Here is a 17,840-nt window from a genome sequence, read left to right as displayed (position 1 = left end):
CGAACTTATATGCAAACCGACAAACACACACAACATACACACACATACAAAGATACAAACACAAACCAGCTTCTAAGCGCTGGAAATTAACATTTTCAGGATGCTCTACAAACGGCTTTAAATCCCACATCCAAAATATTTCATTAAAAAAACATGGACAGTATAGTGAAAGAGTAATCTGTCTGCTCCCTCGTCAACACTTTGGAGCCAACAAGCCATAAAGATTGAAAAACAATTTTACTGCTGAAAGCATAAATTATTCAGAACAGGTTTAAGAAGCTACAATGCCCATTTGCACCCATTCAAAATACAAAACACATGGCCTTTGTCCATTCTCAAAGGAGTTTCTTATAATTGAAACCCGAGCTTTTTATCGTCCTGGCAAATGCTTCAAAAAGGGTGAAAGTTCATTTTACGTCTCTTCTTTCTTAGCTCAGTAATTCAGCTCTGGAAGTCGGACTCGCAACACGGCAAGCTGGAAAAGAAAAACGAAACAGTCACAACAAAGGTGAATGTGATCTAGGGCTAATAAAAATCTTTGCTTCCTAGGAAAAACATTATTTACTGTCATGCAGTAAATACTTGCAAAGCAAAGCATATTCCCTTCTGCCAACCATTTAGTATTCAAGACTTCCTCTCATTTCCAGTAGTGGGAAAAAAAGACTTGAGAATCGACACAGCTTTTTCCAGTAGTTCCAGCAACAACAAGTGAGTGTAATTGTATTAAACTATAAGTAACAGCTCCTGTTTACACAGATAAATATCCAATAATGGGTCACATGCAACGAAACAAAAAAAACTGAAATGCAGTGATTTTAAAAAAAATTATTTTTGACTTCAAACAGATCAAAACTGCTGTATCGTCAGTGAAATTCAAAGTGGGAATAAATATCAGTCTTTTGCCTATAATCTATAGAAACCTAGATTTTTTTAAGATCTTTTAGACAGCTTCTCTACACAGTACTTCTCTTCCCATACAACAAGTTAATTGGTTGTGCCATTGCCCAGGAGCATAACATCCTTTTAGCCAAGACCAGGTACTACGACAATCCCGATTTGAGCACAGAAAAAGTGTGTGAGAGCAGGGAAAAGCCTCGATTTCCTCTCAAATTGATGCCATTTTTCTCTAAAATAATGATCTTGAGAAATAAAATGAAATTGACACATATGTGTTCCGATTTTTTTTTCCTCTTTTCAGATATGATAATCTTTTATTAAACTTAAGGCAATTAAGTAATTCCATTGGGCAAACAACAACAAAGTTCAAGGGAGGTCAGCCAGGTTCAACTCGAAAGAGCGCAAAGATTTTCAGAGGGATATTCAATCACCTTGGCCAGGTATAATGATATGGAACCCTGCCAGAGGGCTGCCTACCTCAAAATTCCCATTTCAGGTAAATTCAAGGTCAATTTCAGGTATTTTGACCTAAAATCAGGAAGTACAAAGACAAAGAAGGGGAAAAAAAGAAGACTGTTGCCCCTGAACATGTAGTTACAATTGAGCGGGGCTTGTTTTTCGTGATATTGGGTAATTATATTTAGAAAAAGTGTGTACATGCACATGTAATGTGTGTGTGTGTGTGTGTGCTTGTGTGTGTGTGTGTGTGTGTGTGTGTGTGTGTGTGTGTGTGTGTGTGTGTGTGTGTGTGTGTGTGTGTGTGTGTGTGTGTGTGTGTGAGAGAGAGAGAGAGAGAGAGAGAGTGGTGTGTGGATGTGTGTGGATGTGTGTGTGTGTGTGCGTGTGTGTGTGTGTGTGTGTGTGTGTGTGTGTGTGTGTGTGTGTGTGTGTGTGTGTGTGTGTGTGTGTGTGTGTGTGTGTGTGTGTGTGTGTGTGTGTGTGTGTAGCAATGCCAATGAAAATTTAAATTTTCACTTTTGCCCCCTTTTTTTTGGTACCTAAGAAAGAATTTTCAATTCTGATAATTATGCTTCTTGAATTTTGAGAAACGGTTCATAAATAAAAAAGTTATGGGGTTGTAAAGGTCAGCAAAATATGGATGACCCATATATAGGAAAATACTCCTAAAAAGTGGACCACGCAGTAGCAGATTCTGTAAGAAAATCGACGATATCTCGGTAACTAATCCAAATGTTCGAGAGAAACTTGGCTACCCGATGTGTTTTTGAGTGTAGAAATCATTTCTGCAGTCAGATTTACTACCAATTTCGTAGTTATTTTGTTATAATTAAAATTGTGGTGTACATATTACGATTTTGTGAAAAAGGGGTGTCGGGATGAGTCCATTTTATTTATAGCATCGTATCACAACATGGGATCTTTAAGAATATATGTGGGCAGCGTGACTAAATAATTGCAAAGCTTTTTATGATGACTTTAGACCATGCCAACCGTAAAAGATAAGTTAATTCAATCTAGCATGCCGTACAATTAAAAATTATTTTTCCCCGTTGAGACGCGAACACCCCGAGACGAGATAACCTCGCCTCGGAATACCCCCATTGCGATGTTACAGGGGAATAGAGAGAAAAACAACCGGATGCGCGCGCCCGCCATTGCCCTATTTCAAGTGACCAATGAACGGGCCCGGAATAGTCATGCGGGGATTGTAGGTCACAGACATTTGCCACGGGAGTGAGGGGAAAATGGCCGGTCTCCGTGCGAAGCCGCTTTGGATAGGGGGGTAGTCGTAGATTTACGATCGGGTCTAAACAACTACTTGACACAGAACTCTCAAATTTGAGCACACTATAGAGGATAGATAGATCTATTACCATCTGGGCGTTGAAATTCAAACTCCTTATAGTTTTCGGTGTACACGATACGAAAGTGTTCCCGACACCAAAAGTATAGGTTTAATTTATGTGTACGAACTTCAACGTCCACATATCATTAGTTTGCCCTATTTTCTGATTGGTAGCCGAGTTTCATTCGGATTGGTTCGGAAATAGAGCAGACCGAGGTTGACAAAGTTAGTCACCTACGCTTCGGCCGGGTCCGCAAAATCGCCCGTAAACGGGGACCAAATTTTCGCCTCGCGGGAAAGCCCAATTGGCATTGCTAGTGTGTGTGTGTGTAAAGCCTTCAAACACCACTTCCACTTATTTTATCAAATTTTAGCATCAGTTTTTTGCACCACGGCCTTATCCTGCAGCCGTAGAATCCTCATGTCATATCCGTACTGACAGACCTGCCACTCCATGAAATCTAAAAATCACGATCCCAGGGGGGAAAAAAATCGGTATTTGGTTTGAAAATATCGGGATCAACGACAAATCACCAAGGTGACTGCAAAGCTTTGCCCATGAGGAATACTTCCATATTCCCACATTTGACAGAACTGTTCTGTCAGTGCCTCAACTAGATAATAGTCTCCACCAAAAGCATAGACCTCTGCAGGAATAGAGTCTGCACCAAAGTATCTACTTGGATGTAATTAACATATCTAGCAATAGGGCACACCCCAGTGGTCACTCATCAAAGGATGTCATTCCTGACATTGCTTGACAATCCTCATGAACACACAACCAGCAGTGCTTCCGATTTGTTAGCATAGTGGACTGTGGTGCTGTGATCTGGTTCAAATCTTGGGTTGGTAGAGAAGTTGTTACCAATCTTCAGCACCCTCTGAACTCAGTCTTATCAAAGCCATGCATTAAACTTGGAGGCCTGTGCTCTTAAATTGCCTTCCAATGTTGAAAATGACATTACATACAAACCATTATATTGGACTGTACTTTTCTGCGACATCCAACCTACCTCTCTCTCAGCCAGCGTCTTCTTCTGGGATAACAACTGCACCTCATCCCATTGCTGGGCACATCTCATCTCCTCCATCTTCCTCTCCGTGGATGCAAGTTCCGACTGGACACAATGCTTATACACTGAGGGCATGGAAGTAAGGAGAATTTACTGTATAAGAGGACTAGCTGGGCCCCCTTTCCATGAAAGGAATGATCGGTGCTTTAATATCAACTAAAAGTCATTGGCCTACCATATTTACACTCTACTGGAATGGGGCAATAAATCTTGAGAGACGCAAAAAATTATAAGGTCTAGATCTATACTCTCAAAACAAAATGCGCCTCACGAAATATCACTTCTGGATTTTCTAAAATTACAGAGACAGAAGCGTTGGCCTACAAAAGCGATCGGCGAAATAAAGAAATTTTGTTTTTTGCAGCAAAACTGTCTCAAAAGTGAAAAAAACAAGGGCGTCATGCTCTGGAGAATATTTTTAAGAATCTTTTGGCAAAAACCGCATGTCGATCGATGCAGCCATTAAAAAGCCTTTTGAATAGCAAAATTCGGCCACCACAAATAGATAATAGAAGACCGGAGACACAAAAGTGAGGAGCAGCCTTAGAAAAATCATACTGGTTTGTTCAAGTTAAAACAAGCACAAGTTGGTTTAATAAAATAAAGACAAAGGAGCTACCATAGCACCCTCCAACCATTTTTGTGAAAATGAGCAAGCGGCTGCCACACAGACAAGGGGCATCCTAACCTGAAAAACAAAAATCGCCCAGAATACACAAAAACTAGTACCACAGTGGGTTAGAGATAAAGAACCTAAAGAAGTTTGTTAACCCTGAGACATAGGCCAAGAAGGTAGACAATATAGAGGAATTAATCATCTCAGGCAGAGGTAAAAAGAGAACAGGAGAGGATCTACCAGTTGCACTCCCTACCGTCCAGCTAATGCAGGGTAAAATTTGAATAAAATTCAGTCACCGCAGAACATTTTTCCCCAAAAATAGGCCTCAGTCAAATTAGACTACTATTGCAAAGAAACAAAGGAATTGAACCCTTTGCAATGTAACAGTAAAGTATCCTGTGCTAAGGAGAGCTTACAAATCAGAAACACGTGAAATCTGAAAAGTGCCAAGAAAGAGCTGCATCAATATCAAGTTACAGCAAAACCACATTGTAAGGATTTTACCATTTTTATGTCCCAAAAAAAATTTACAGGGTCTGAATTAATAATCTGCCAGACTGAAACAAATGTGTCAAACAATTTACCATCCCATGTTTGTCTGCCTCCGTTCCGCAGTTTCCTCTTAATCTTGCTCATTTGATCTCTCAATTGCTCTGCCTCGACACTTGAACTCTGCAAAAAGCGAAAAAATAAAATTTTAAACATTATAAAAACCTCACAATAAATTATAGACAGAAAGTGCAATAACTAAAAAATCCCTTCCATCACCAAGGAAGCTTAGCACAAACCCTTAAAATGTTTTAACTTTTGTAAGTGTGTAAAGACCCTACTATGCCCTTAATAACGGCACACTTGAAAGAGGTCAACCCACAAAAGAAAAGTGTACATGAACATTCTCTTTTTTTTTTTTTTAATAGTAGAGGGTTTTACGGCACTGGCAACTGCATAAGGTCATATGAGCACCAAGGGGTGGGTGTCAACAGAGAAGTCTTTACAGGGAATCAGACTTAGACTGCTCCCCTCTCTAGCTTCAACAGCACAAGGTCTGCTTCAACTATCAAGGCACCCCAAAATAGCAGGTCACAAGGGAGTGACAAATATACAAAAGAAGTAGAGGAAAATGACAATAGTAAGGATCAGGAAAGAAAAAGCAGCAGTTCCCTGTTGTAGATCAAGCACAGTTATGAGCGTGACATGAGTCAGCCCATTTACAATTCTACTATGCTTGAACGAGATGTTCCCCCCCTTTGGGAATGGCCTAAAGACACTTCAGTCAGTGGCACTGCCCCGGGTGGGTCCATGAACATCCATACTCATCAAATAAAGATGTATGGTGCATGTACTTCTAGCTTTTTCTTTAACATTTCCACCAAGTCAAGTGTTCTGCCTTCAAAATGGCCTACTCACATCTAGTAATGTTGACAGTGAATGGATGGTTGGGGATACACAATGATGGATGGAAGAATGGATAAACAATAACAACAAAAACCATTCAGTAACAAGAGTGTCATTCTAAAAGAAACAAAACAAAAAGTAACTTGTGTCTGGCTCAAAACCAGAAGCTTAAAACGAAGTATTTGAAACTAATTTTGTTTTTTTGCCCTTTTTTTCTAATTCTGCTTTCTTTTTTCTCTAGGCCCAGAGTTGAGATGTTTGGAAGTAAAGAAAACCCATACAGCAAACTGGAATGACTTTATCACATCTGTAAATCATATCCCGATCACTCACAAGACACAAAATCCATCCTACATCGCCATCCCTCTTCATACATCAACCACATTTGAGTCTAGGGATTTTTCATTGTTTTTTTTTTTTGTAAGTGTTTTACGATGCTCGCATCGGCATAAGTTCAAATGAGCATGCAGGATACATTAAGCATTTTCAGTTTTGGTGTGAATTAATTTTGAATTTTGCCCGCGTGGCAGCCAAAGCTTACTCTTATTGATTTTAGGACTACCAAGGGATCTTTAACTCTTTATATCTCCGGCAAGCGGCTCGCAATCGGAACCCCTGTGCCGGTGAGCCGCTGACAGCGGTTCGGGCACATTCCTTTAAGACCACTTCGACATCAAATTATTTTTCAGCAAAATACCAGAAGTTCATTCATTAGATGAAGAACTTTCAAAATAAGTTTGCTAGTTCCGATTTAAAGACCCATTTAATGACGTTTTAGACTTAGCACCAAAAAAGGACCCCGGCGTAGTGGGTTTACCCCCCCTCGGCGATAAAGAGTTAAGGTGTGCCGCTTGCGCATGAGACCTCTGAGATTTTTTCGTCCTTATCCGAGAAGGCTAGGTGTTAGATTTTACCAACCCTAAAATCAGGGGTGTGACTAAAAGAAAGCATGAAATAAGAAGCCAAGGAGCAGCAGCAGAAAGGCAGCAGAAAGAGTCCAGAGCTCAGAGGAAGGAACAAGGGGGGAAGGGGAATGAAGGAGGCAGAATGTGAGGACAAAAGCAGATGACAGCATATAATTAGAGAGCAAGTAAGGTGAAAAGAGAAAATATTTTAGAGAAGAAAATTTTCAGTCACTGTCAAGTCTGGATCCCGAGACCTATTGAATGAGAGGCTAACACCAAACCTCTAAACCACAAGAGACCCCAGGTTCGAGTATAGATTTCATTATTAAGAGACAAGCTAAAAAAACCCACCAAAAAAAACCTCACTTGACTTGTTCTTTAAACTACGACAATGTATCATTTTTCTAAAGAGCAATGCTTTTTTTCTTTCCATTCAAAACTATACTTTACTTGCCTTTGTCTCTGCCAAGAGAAAATCATACTTGAGGTTTTCCAGACATCTGAGAGTCACCCTGTAACAAACAAAAACATTTTGCAAAGTCCCCATTGGATAATTTGTTATTTGTTGAATTACTGTATGGGTTACTACATGCTAGTCTCTAAATACCAATAGAACCAAAAGTACCGGAATTTCAGTTATAACGAAAGCAGGTGGATCAGTATCCCAAATGCACTTAGCTATGCAACTCAGATGGCAGCCTATTACGAACTCAGACAAGGGATTTTATGAAACCCAGCGCTGAGAAGATTCCCATCACCTCTGCAGCTCTTCAACTTCTCAACTTGAGTTCAAGAGAAATAAACTGACTCAGCAGAAGTCATGCCATAAGTATACACATTTACCACGAAAAAATGTTTTTTCAGCACATGAAATAATACACATGTAGTGAACATAAAACATTGCCACAAAGTTGCTCAAGAAGAGTTTCCAAAACTTCTAAACCTTTATTTTATCGGTTTCGATTCCAATCACAAATCATGATGGAAATAGAACACATTGTGTCTGTACACGATCCCTATTTGGATGGGGATGAGATTTTTGCGGAAGCAAAGATTGTTACTGAACCTTCCACAAGCCGACGCAGTGAACAAAAATATGAAATTTCCCTCCTTTGTTCAGCAAGACAATGATTTTTATGAAAGATGTCCTTAAAAGAAATATGGAGGCGACTGAATAATTGCTGAGGTCAATGGGTGCAAAAATAAAAGGAAAAGGAAAAAGTCTGTTTCTATTTCTTGTGAGTCCCCCATTCCAAAGCGCAAAAAGAAGCGCTAACACAAAAGCAGCGAGAAATGGACAAGAAATGTGACTGAGACCACCTAAGCATTTCATTCAAACCTTGAGGAGACTGGAAATCTGTTATCAGATGGCAAGATAATAGAGGACCTGTTCTGCCCTCCTGACAATGATTATCAAGGGAGTCAGGCTTTGAAATCCCATATTACTACAGAGGGCCTGACCAGCAGTTGAGTTAAAATTATAGAAATAATCGAGACTTACCTATAAGTTGATGATTGTTTCTGATTTTGAGAATCTGTAGTCAAGAATGGAGTGGTAATATGCCCTCCCTTAATCGCTCCCAATATGTATGACATACAAAGCTTAGTTCATTTATATTGCTATATAACAATATCATATTATATTGTGCATGCCACAGTTGTACTATAACACTATTTGCATGCTCATATCTACTGTGACTGGCTGAAGAGTGACTGGATCGGTTAGCGCACATCCCATATATTGCCACTCCATTCCCGATGACATATCGTCAAAATCAGAAACATACAATCATCAACTTACAGGTAAGTCTTGATTGTTTCAACAACTAATTATTAAAGTTTAATGTGTTGAATTCAACTTGTAAGCTTAACCAGCGTCTCAGAAAAATGATTAAGTGTTTCGACGTACTAGGGATATGGATGAGCCACAGTAGCAGAAAATCTTTCTCATTATTTCTCGTAAGAAATTGAAAAAAGCATGTGGCAAGCAGTTGAGAGGTAGCTGGTGGTTAGTCAGTATGACCAGTCAACTTCTATTTGGAACAGATTGGGACAACAAAAACACTGAAAATAATTGAAGAAGACACAGGGCCCACCAAACACAGACACAAGATGTTTTGTTTTAGTAAGAGTTTTACGGCACTTGCAACACACTAAGGTCATATAAGTGCCGAAGATTAGAGGTGTTACAAGAGAGAAACAAACACAAAAAAGAAGGAGTAGAGATAAGGATGATAGATGTTTGATAGGAAAGAAGGAGCAAACCACACCAGAGCACCTGTCAACCACCCACACACAAGATGTGTAATTTTTAGACTTTACAAATATACATACCAAAAAATAAAAAAGAATGTATATATAAACAATTCTGGCGACGCCAACCTTTGTGTCACTTTTAAGAAGAAACCACAGACTCTTCAGAGCTCAGAATCTATACAAAGGCAGCAGCCAATATTTGTAAGAGCATGACAAAGCTGGATTTTCATGATTTTGAGCATTAAAAAATCTATAGAATTGAAAGTTTCCATTGCTGTATATCAGTATAGAATTAAGAATACTCCAAATCAGAACCCCAGCTTTCCAAATTCACTTTTTTAAAATATGAGCGTCCACTTTTCTGTTTTGATTCAAAGCTGCACAAACAGGGCAAGTTTGTGTCGGTGACATAGCATTCACAAAGGCAGTCTCTGGGGTATGTCCTTGGGGAACATACGTTAACTCTTATTTCTAAAACGGTGCTGTAGAGTGGCGACCAGAAATGATGGGTGGACTGTCAATATATGTGATACTGAGAATTATTCATGCATCTTTGAAAGAACGTATTTGTGTGTTTGTGTATGCCTTTGTAAAACAAATTTCCAAAGGGGATCAAATTTATTATTGTAATAGAATGGGTTTTTTAAATTATCATCTTTTTTTTTTTTCTAGTAGAGATTTTACGGCGCTCGTAACTGCATAAGGTCATATGAGCACCAGAAGATTAGAGGTGTTACAAGAGAGTAACAAACATAAAAAAGAAGGAGGGGGGGGGATAAGGACGATAGATGTTTGATAGGAAAGAAGGAGCAAACCACACCAGAGCACCCGCCAACTACCCACTTATCATCTTTATTTAGTAAATATATATATTCCACAGAATTGAAAACAAAACTGTCGTCAATTAGTCAATAACTGTCATTGCAATTAGTGCTGGAAAAAAGCAAGACCAGCAGACAGAAACAATAACGGAAAAGTAAAGAAAGAGAAGCCAACAGTGCCAACTCCAGTCTCCTGCAGGACAACAACTAAGAATGCCTAAAAAGGAGATAGATAAAAAAAAATAAAAAAAATACAAAGATTGACATGAAGAAAACATGCTAAAAGCAGAAAAAATAAAAAAATACAAAGATTGACATGAAGAAAACATGCTAAAAGCAGAAAAAAAAAAAATACAAAGATTGACATGAAGAAAACATGCTAAAAGCAGAAAAAAAATAAAAAATACAAAGATTGACATGAAGAAAACATGCTAAAAGCAGAAAGGCAACAAAGACTGTTGGTCTGACAGACACAAGACAATTGGTCAGGTGTAGTGACTGACAGTAGACACTTAACCAAAATCAGCACTTACTCTGTATTTCCAGCATTTGGATCCATCATCTTAATGTCCCTCAAGTCAAAACCTTGTCCATTTTGCGTCATTGAAGGACATTGTTTGATGGGAGATCGTCTCACCACAGGACTCCCACTGCCTGGACTACTGTGAATGGGTGGTGCGTGACCACTGGAGAACGGGAGCGACAGATCAGGGCCACGTGGCTGGGTCACATTCTCAAAGGTGGGAATGTTCTGCGGCTCTGAGGAGAATTCTTTTGATACCAATAACACAGGAGGCAGGGAGCTGATGGTTGCAGGATTTGACCCAAAATTCACTTGGTCAGAAACACAAACGTTATTTTTTAACATCAATCCCTGGTGCTCCATTTCATTATTTTGATTACTTAGAGAAAAATTGGAAGGAGGGACAGATTTCTGGACTGATCTCAATTTTTCTCTATCACAAGATGTTGGTGAACCAGGTATAGCCGGCAAGGAATGTGTATCGGATGACGAAGAAGCATCATTTACTGAGAGTGAATCTAAGCCACCGCTGGAAACAGGTGGTATCGCCTGAGCCGATATGTTCGGCATCGACATGGACTCCATTAAATCCTGGAATTCTAAATCATCATTAGCAGAGATAGAGTCACCAGTTGATTTCTCATTCTTAAATGGGTCTGATTTCAACACAGTCTCAGAACTCATTGAACCAACAAGCAGCTCTTGAGGTGTCACAGGAGATGTGTCTTTCAGCTCTGTTGGATTTGACAGTGATTCTGCTGAAGTGGCTGACACCCCAGAATCTGAATGAATTTCTGTTGTGTTGTCCTGTATCTGCACAGTGTTCTTTACATTAAGGTTGGCTTCTAAACTATTCGCTCCTCCTGTCACGTCTGGTAGATTTGAAGAGCTGTCAAGTACTGGTCTGGCAACCTCGCCCTCATTCACTTGCGTAGCAGAAAGGGAAGTAGGTGCAGTAGATGTGACTTGACCATCAATGGAAGAAAGAGACGAGTGTGGGTGGGCATCACTTATAACTAAATGGCTTGCACTTTTTTCCTTCAAGCTTTGAGTGCCTGCTTCCTCTGGCAACAAAAGCCCCTCCACTGCACACTCTTCTACATCAATTTTCCGGTCTCCAGAACTACTGTGAAATCCTCCCACATCATTCGAAACAGTTTCTGCATTATCAATCGATGGCTCTACAGACTGTGTTGGTGAGCTTGGTATTTCTTTAGAAACATTATTAACTTCCTCACTGATTGTCTCTCTTACACCGGGTGGGAAAATCTGAGCAGAAGGCACTAAAGCAGAGCTTTCAATTAAGCTCTCTTGATTATATGTAACTTGAGGCACATTTTGACATGAAAGAAAACCAACACTGTCCAAAGTTTTCCTGTTGTAGATTTCAGAAGTTCTTGGAGGGCTTGGGGCCTCCTCCTCCACTGCAGAAGTCGTCTCTGCTATACCGGACATTTGCGTTCTTCCAGACGTGACGTCACCTTCCCCCCAACCATCTCCACCTTTTGTATTTTTCTCATCAAACTCCTGTACATTTTCATTAAAAGATGACTCTGTCACAGGGGATGAAGAAATTTCATTAGCTGCTGAGAATGACAAAGCATTATCTGGATTCTGAGAAGGCTCTTCCAACTGTGGCTTAATATCTCTTAATGCCCCATCAACTTTGAACTCTGCCCCAGGGGATGTCTCAGAGCTCTCCTCCTGTGGCAGCACATCATCATTTCTACGTGGCTCCACTCCACCTTCACCACACGGCAATGAGCCAATCTCATCCAAACTCAGGCTTCTGCTACTGCTATTTTTAGAATTACCTGAAATATCCGAATTTTCATTGGCCTCTACAGGTGGATTCTCTGCCTTCAGAGAAACAGACTCAGGCTGACTGACAGCACCACTTTCTGAGTTCTTATTCGTGACACTTGCAACGTTCATTGTATTTCCTTCATCGAGGTATGAGGATAACTGCTTGGCCAGTCTGTCTTCTGCCGTCTCCAAGGGAGGTTTAAGGAGGACAGGAGACAGATCCGCTGCAGCACCATTCACACTGGAACCAGCCTGAAAAGCAAGTACAGTCGAACCTGTCTTAATGAAAACCTGTCCAAGACAGAAATCTGTCATAACAGAATCTCCCCATTTCCCCCATTGATAAATTCTTCTTTAATTACTTCTTAAAATCAGAATCCTGCTCAAAATAAAAACAGAAAGAAAAATTCCCTGAAGGGTTTCAACCTATCTGAGATGAAAAACTCTTTGCTCTCAGAGTCCTAATTTAAAGTATTACTCCCAACTTCGATTTTATCGGCTTAAGCCTTTATGCCTTGCCTCCCGGAGAGGAAAGAGGGAAGGGATGCTGTGTGGGGATAGACCTTGCCCTAATCCAAGTGAGCAATGTAGTTGGTCAACATGAGGTGGGTGTGAAATCTCACCATCGCCTGTGAAATAGCTCAAGTAACACTCCAGCAAAGAAATTCCATCAGTAGCCAGAATATGAAATTAATTTGACCATTGCCTGCCACCCTAATCTTCAGCCAACCAAGACAAAAATTTCTTTGAATCATTGTTACATGCAGGGGAGTGGTGGCATTGGTTGATTGTACTTATTACATCGATGGGTGGGGTTAAGGGTGGAAATAAAGGAAATCTTCAATCATATCTGTTTTTCTAACAGTGATGCAAGAACTCATGGCAGTGGATAAGTAAGACCGACACATGCCACTATCAGAGAGGCAAGGATAGCACTTGAGAGGTGTGAACTTTTCACTACTGCTTGAAGCCAAGTCAGTCTCATTGATTAAGTGAAAGGAAAGAAACCTGAATCAATAAAAAACCATAAAGTGACCACCCCATATCCCCAACATTTAGATGTTCTGTACAGGTATGTATTATGTAGAGTGTAGACAGCAACATTCATTAACTCCTTCATCTTCCCCCACCCAATCCTCCATATTCATTATCACTGAAGCAGGACATAGACAAATTCGCATTTCTTTCTCAGATCAAATGATATTTTTCAGCCAGCTTCCAATTTGAGAGCTTACTCAATTTTCCCAAGGATTCCTCAAGTGCTAAACTGCGTGGAAACAATCTATAGCAAGGGTGAGATCTACACAAAGGTCAACAGACATCCCCACAAAACCCAGGAGGAGCATTGAAAGCATTAAGAGCATAATTTCTCACCGGGCCATCTCTAGCTGAGGGTAGCGGAGGCTGAGACTCATTCACTGGGGTGAACACAGGAGGAGGTGGTGGCACCTGAGCAAAAAAAATTGTAAGAATATTTCTTAATTTATGTTAAAGTTTATGTTCAAGTATAAGGCATCGCTAGACAACTAGATTCAGTGGAACTCTGATTCAACTAAGTCGTCAGGCCTGACCTTCAATTTAATTAAATCCGAGCGTACCTTACAGCAAACATGAGGTTCTTGTGTAGATAATTACAAGCAATCAAAAGTAGTTTGGTTTCAAATGAGAGGCATTTTCGTTTGTATGATCCCATACCGAAGAAATGCTGGAAAATTCCTAGAAATTACACTGAACTCTACCAAGCATACACTATGCAAAAGGGTCATTTCATTCAAATGCAAGCCTGTATCATCTGTCATCTATAACATATTGTTTATTGAAAACGTTATGCTGCTGTGTAGAGCCTAGCATACAGCAACATTTGATTCCACAGTCCCGCACACAGTTCATTAATTAGATCTATGTCAGGACGTGCTTATCATTGTAATATAATTCATTAGTAGCCAAAGGAAACAAATCTCTACTGACATTCCACTTCCGGAACGCTTGTGCCTCCTCCGCCCCAAACACATGCACACACAGTCACATGGAAAGAAGGCCGCTGATTGGTTGCATAAGATATAAACAATAGGCTAAGTGATAATGGTTCACGATGCAGGGGCCATGGATGGTTTCCAGGAAATGATCATGTTCGTTGCGGGAGAAAAACTAGCGAAGCCACATCAGCAGGGGCTGTTCAACCTGCAAGCAACTTCGTTGAATCCAAGCTTGCTCATTTATGTGTTCATTAAATCTGAGTTATTTTTTATTGATTTTTATTCATCTAAAAAATGGGGAATCCATCCAACTCCTTTTGTTGCATCCAAGATTTCATTGTATCAGAGTTCGTTAAATCCGAGTTCCACTGTGCACATTAAGTAATACTTATTTTAACTCATAAAATTATGCTTCATGCAGTTGCCATACATCACAAGGTCCGAATACTCACAAGTGTCATATCAACATCAATTTCTCTTCCTAGCTGCTCCTTTAAAGACTGCAGACCCTGAAAATTGCAAATTAAACATTTTTAATCATCTTAAGACCATTTAGTGCATTTCAATTTTTTGGGGGGGTTGTTCCCAACATCAACTTTGAGAACATATTTTTATCATGAAAGTACAATTAAAAACAAATAAATAATACCAAGAAGTAAGTTATGATGTCATTGCCTACTGAAAACTTTTCAAACACATTTCATGCCCACACATGGGGATTCTCATGCTTACTAGTCATCCTCAGCTGCCTGCACATGAGGATTTCCCATTTGACGTGATACCTCTAAAAAGTAACTGTTACTTTTTATCACAAAAGCTTCACAGAAATAGGAGTGTGTGTGGGAGGGGGGGGGAGGGTGCTCTAGGAAAATCTGATTCTTTTGTAAAACTGTTTCAGTATTCATTTGAACGTAAGACAGTTTGAACAGTATGAATGATGGCAAAGTGATCCTACAAAGCTGAGGTGTTGAATGATGAATTTATTATGGATCAGGATAGTGAAGAGACTATTGAAAGTGGTGTTGATTTTGATACCATTTATGTGATGGAAATAAATTGTGTTGTAGATGATAATAATAGGAATGGAAGACCATGTTTCCTCAGGGAAGCACCCCTACAAAGACATTCTATACAGGAGATAAATCTACACCTGTGAGAGGGCCGGGTGTGGTACAAAAAATGCATGGTCATGCACAAGGTCTCTGTAGACAAACAATGGAAAGGATTCAGAGAGAAGAAACTTATACCTGTAGACAGACTGAGAGGAATATCACAGATAATCATTAGGTAGGTGTCACTTTTCATTGGTATACCTCTGCATACATCCTTAAGCTTGAAAGTTCAAAAATTTACTTGGTGTGGGGAAAATCTCCTGGTGAATTCACTTGGGAAGAAAAGGATTATATAGAGAACTTTATTGTAAAATGAGGTATCAACAGAGTGCAAACAAAGATGCAACTTTGCAGCCATGTGACTCAATATTCAGACTCTCTTCGATCATCTAGTATTAGCATCCCCAAACAAACACATGTTCATAAAAGTACAACATAATTTTGTCTCTCCCTCCATCTTTCCTCCATGAAAAATACATCACATATTCATCAAATACACAGACAAATCTTCACAAACCAATACTCACTTTCAATACTTTGAAATGCTTTATGGCATGCTCAACTTGATTATCCCTCTTTGCATTCAAAGCTGCTGTTTTGTATTCACCTATTCTTGCATCAATCAATGCCAAATCTTCAACTCGTTTTTTCGATTTCTCCTCCTGCAACTGTTCAGCCAAAGCATCTTCAGTTTCTGGGTAGACAACATACAATGATAAAGTATCTACAAACACAGTGACTTCAAATGCAAGACCCATAAGACAGATTATGTTTATTATAACCAAAAAAAACACCCAATAGTCTAGATGGTTCGAAAAGTATTTCAAAATGAGGCTTGCATTGATGGTATATTTGAACGAAAACAGCAGCGACTTTATACAAGAATGGATCACATTTTAAAACCACTTCATGCAGTATCTTATATTAACACCTCGTCACTCAGTAGCATTCAGGGGGCTCTCGTGGTCTAGAGGTTGAGGTGTTTGCCTCACATTTAAATGTCTCGGGTTCGAATCCGGATAGCGACAAAAAATTCTCTTCTCTCAAATTTTTCCTTTCACATCCTTTCCTGCTCTTTAGCAATGTTCTGTCATCTGCTTTCATCTCCACTTTCTGCCCTCACTCCTTCACCTCCTTTACCCCCTCCTCCGGGCTCCTGACTCTTTCTGCAGCCTTTCTAGTGCTACTCCTTGGCTCCTTCTTACTACTGTCTTTCAGCCACACCCCTGATCTTATGGTAGGTAAGATCTACACACCTTGCCTTCTCGGATAACGGCGAAATATCTCGGAGGTACTGTGTGAAAGTTGCGCTCGCTAAAGATCCCTTGGTGGTCCTAAATCGATAAGAGTCCCGCCACCGCGGCAAAATTCAAAATTTCCTACCAACTGAAAATGTAAATTGTGTTCCACGCCCCCATATGACCTTATGCAAGTTGCAAGCGCTGTAAAACGCTTACGGAAAACAGAAAGTAGCTCTTGTTAAGTGTGTCGTTAAAAGAAAAATTGTTTAACTCACCAAAAATCTAATTCATAATTTTTTTAAAGATATTCAATGCACATAAATTATCACATTCTTAGTTTGTTTCGAAGAAATTCGTTAGAACTCACTCATACTTTTCCTATCTTAGTGACAGGCATGCCTGTCTTGTGAATACAGGAAACAAACACTTTATTGTCCTCACAGGCCAGCCACACATAAAGGTGTCAAATAGATATATATCAAAGATCTAAATGGCAATGAACATTTCTGAAAACTGCAATACTTACACAGTCTGAGAATTTACTAAACCGTCAATACTTAAACGCAGGACAATCTTGACTTTTCAAGATAAAACATCACTACCAGTACCTGAAAATTTCTCCACACCATCCACATCCATTTTCAATTTCATGAGACTCGAGTGAATCTTCTTTAACTCTCCGTGAGATGGATTACTAGTGAGAGCTTTGTCCATGTCCCTCAGACTCTGGAAAAAAAGGATAAAAGTCAACATTAAAGAAAACCATCATTTCCCCATTGTTATTTAGAAATTTCAAGTAACATTTCATTTCTAAAGTACACAAACTGAGATCAAGAGGCAAAGGATAATGCAATATATACCAATCTCACAATCAAATCCATAAACCAAGGAAATGAAATCTACCCAAGGCCTATCAAAACAGTGCAAAATGAGGAAAATGTGGAAATCAAAGAAGTCTGTTCAGACACTCAACGGTGAAATAGGCTTCATCGAGTCCCAGACTTACAGATCTTAAAGCATGACCTGAAAAAGAAGCTATATCACATTTCTCTGCACCGAGGAATAACCCTGGGCAACGATTTGGAGAGAAAAACGTGTGCGTAGTTTTTCCAGATACGTGAGACAGAATGAGAATTTACTACCGTCTCTTTGGTTTAGCAATTTGGCTCATTCCTACATGACTGGAAAAATTAATTATAGGAATTATGTGCATTGAGTAACAGAAAGACCACATGATAAGAATGAGAGAGACAAGCACGTTGAAAAAAAACAGCGTGGGTAGCTTTAAGCACTCAATGAGTGATATGGTCATTTTCGTTTTGCAATAAAGAAGGAGACACACAAATAGTCACTGCAGATTGTTATTTGAATGTTATGAAATCAGTTCGCACAATCCTTGAGATGGTCCT

General features: G+C 39.6%; 1 protein-coding gene across 2 annotated transcripts in view; it reads right to left on the bottom strand.

The window, feature by feature from the left end:
* Positions 1–222: 222 nt before the first annotated feature.
* LOC101854088 overlaps positions 223–17,840 on the bottom strand; it is a 37,582-nt gene continuing 19,964 nt past the window's right edge. For both annotated transcript variants that reach the window (XM_035970068.1, XM_013083187.2), the window contains 9 exons: positions 17,040–17,157; positions 15,718–15,884; positions 14,531–14,587; positions 13,477–13,551; positions 10,307–12,354; positions 7,151–7,208; positions 4,981–5,068; positions 3,718–3,842; positions 223–475 (listed from right to left, as the gene is read on the bottom strand). In XM_035970068.1, coding sequence (XP_035825961.1) covers positions 434–475; positions 3,718–3,842; positions 4,981–5,068; positions 7,151–7,208; positions 10,307–12,354; positions 13,477–13,551; positions 14,531–14,587; positions 15,718–15,884; positions 17,040–17,157 — 2,778 coding nt within the window. In that variant the 3' untranslated portion in view covers positions 223–433. The remainder of the gene's footprint in view (positions 476–3,717; positions 3,843–4,980; positions 5,069–7,150; positions 7,209–10,306; positions 12,355–13,476; positions 13,552–14,530; positions 14,588–15,717; positions 15,885–17,039; positions 17,158–17,840) is intronic.

The sequence above is a fragment of the Aplysia californica genome, unplaced genomic scaffold (assembly GCF_000002075.1).
Source record: "Aplysia californica isolate F4 #8 unplaced genomic scaffold, AplCal3.0 scaffold00216, whole genome shotgun sequence".
NCBI classification, from domain to species: domain Eukaryota; kingdom Metazoa; phylum Mollusca; class Gastropoda; order Aplysiida; family Aplysiidae; genus Aplysia; species Aplysia californica.
This window is presented reverse-complemented; position numbering and strand designations above follow the sequence as displayed.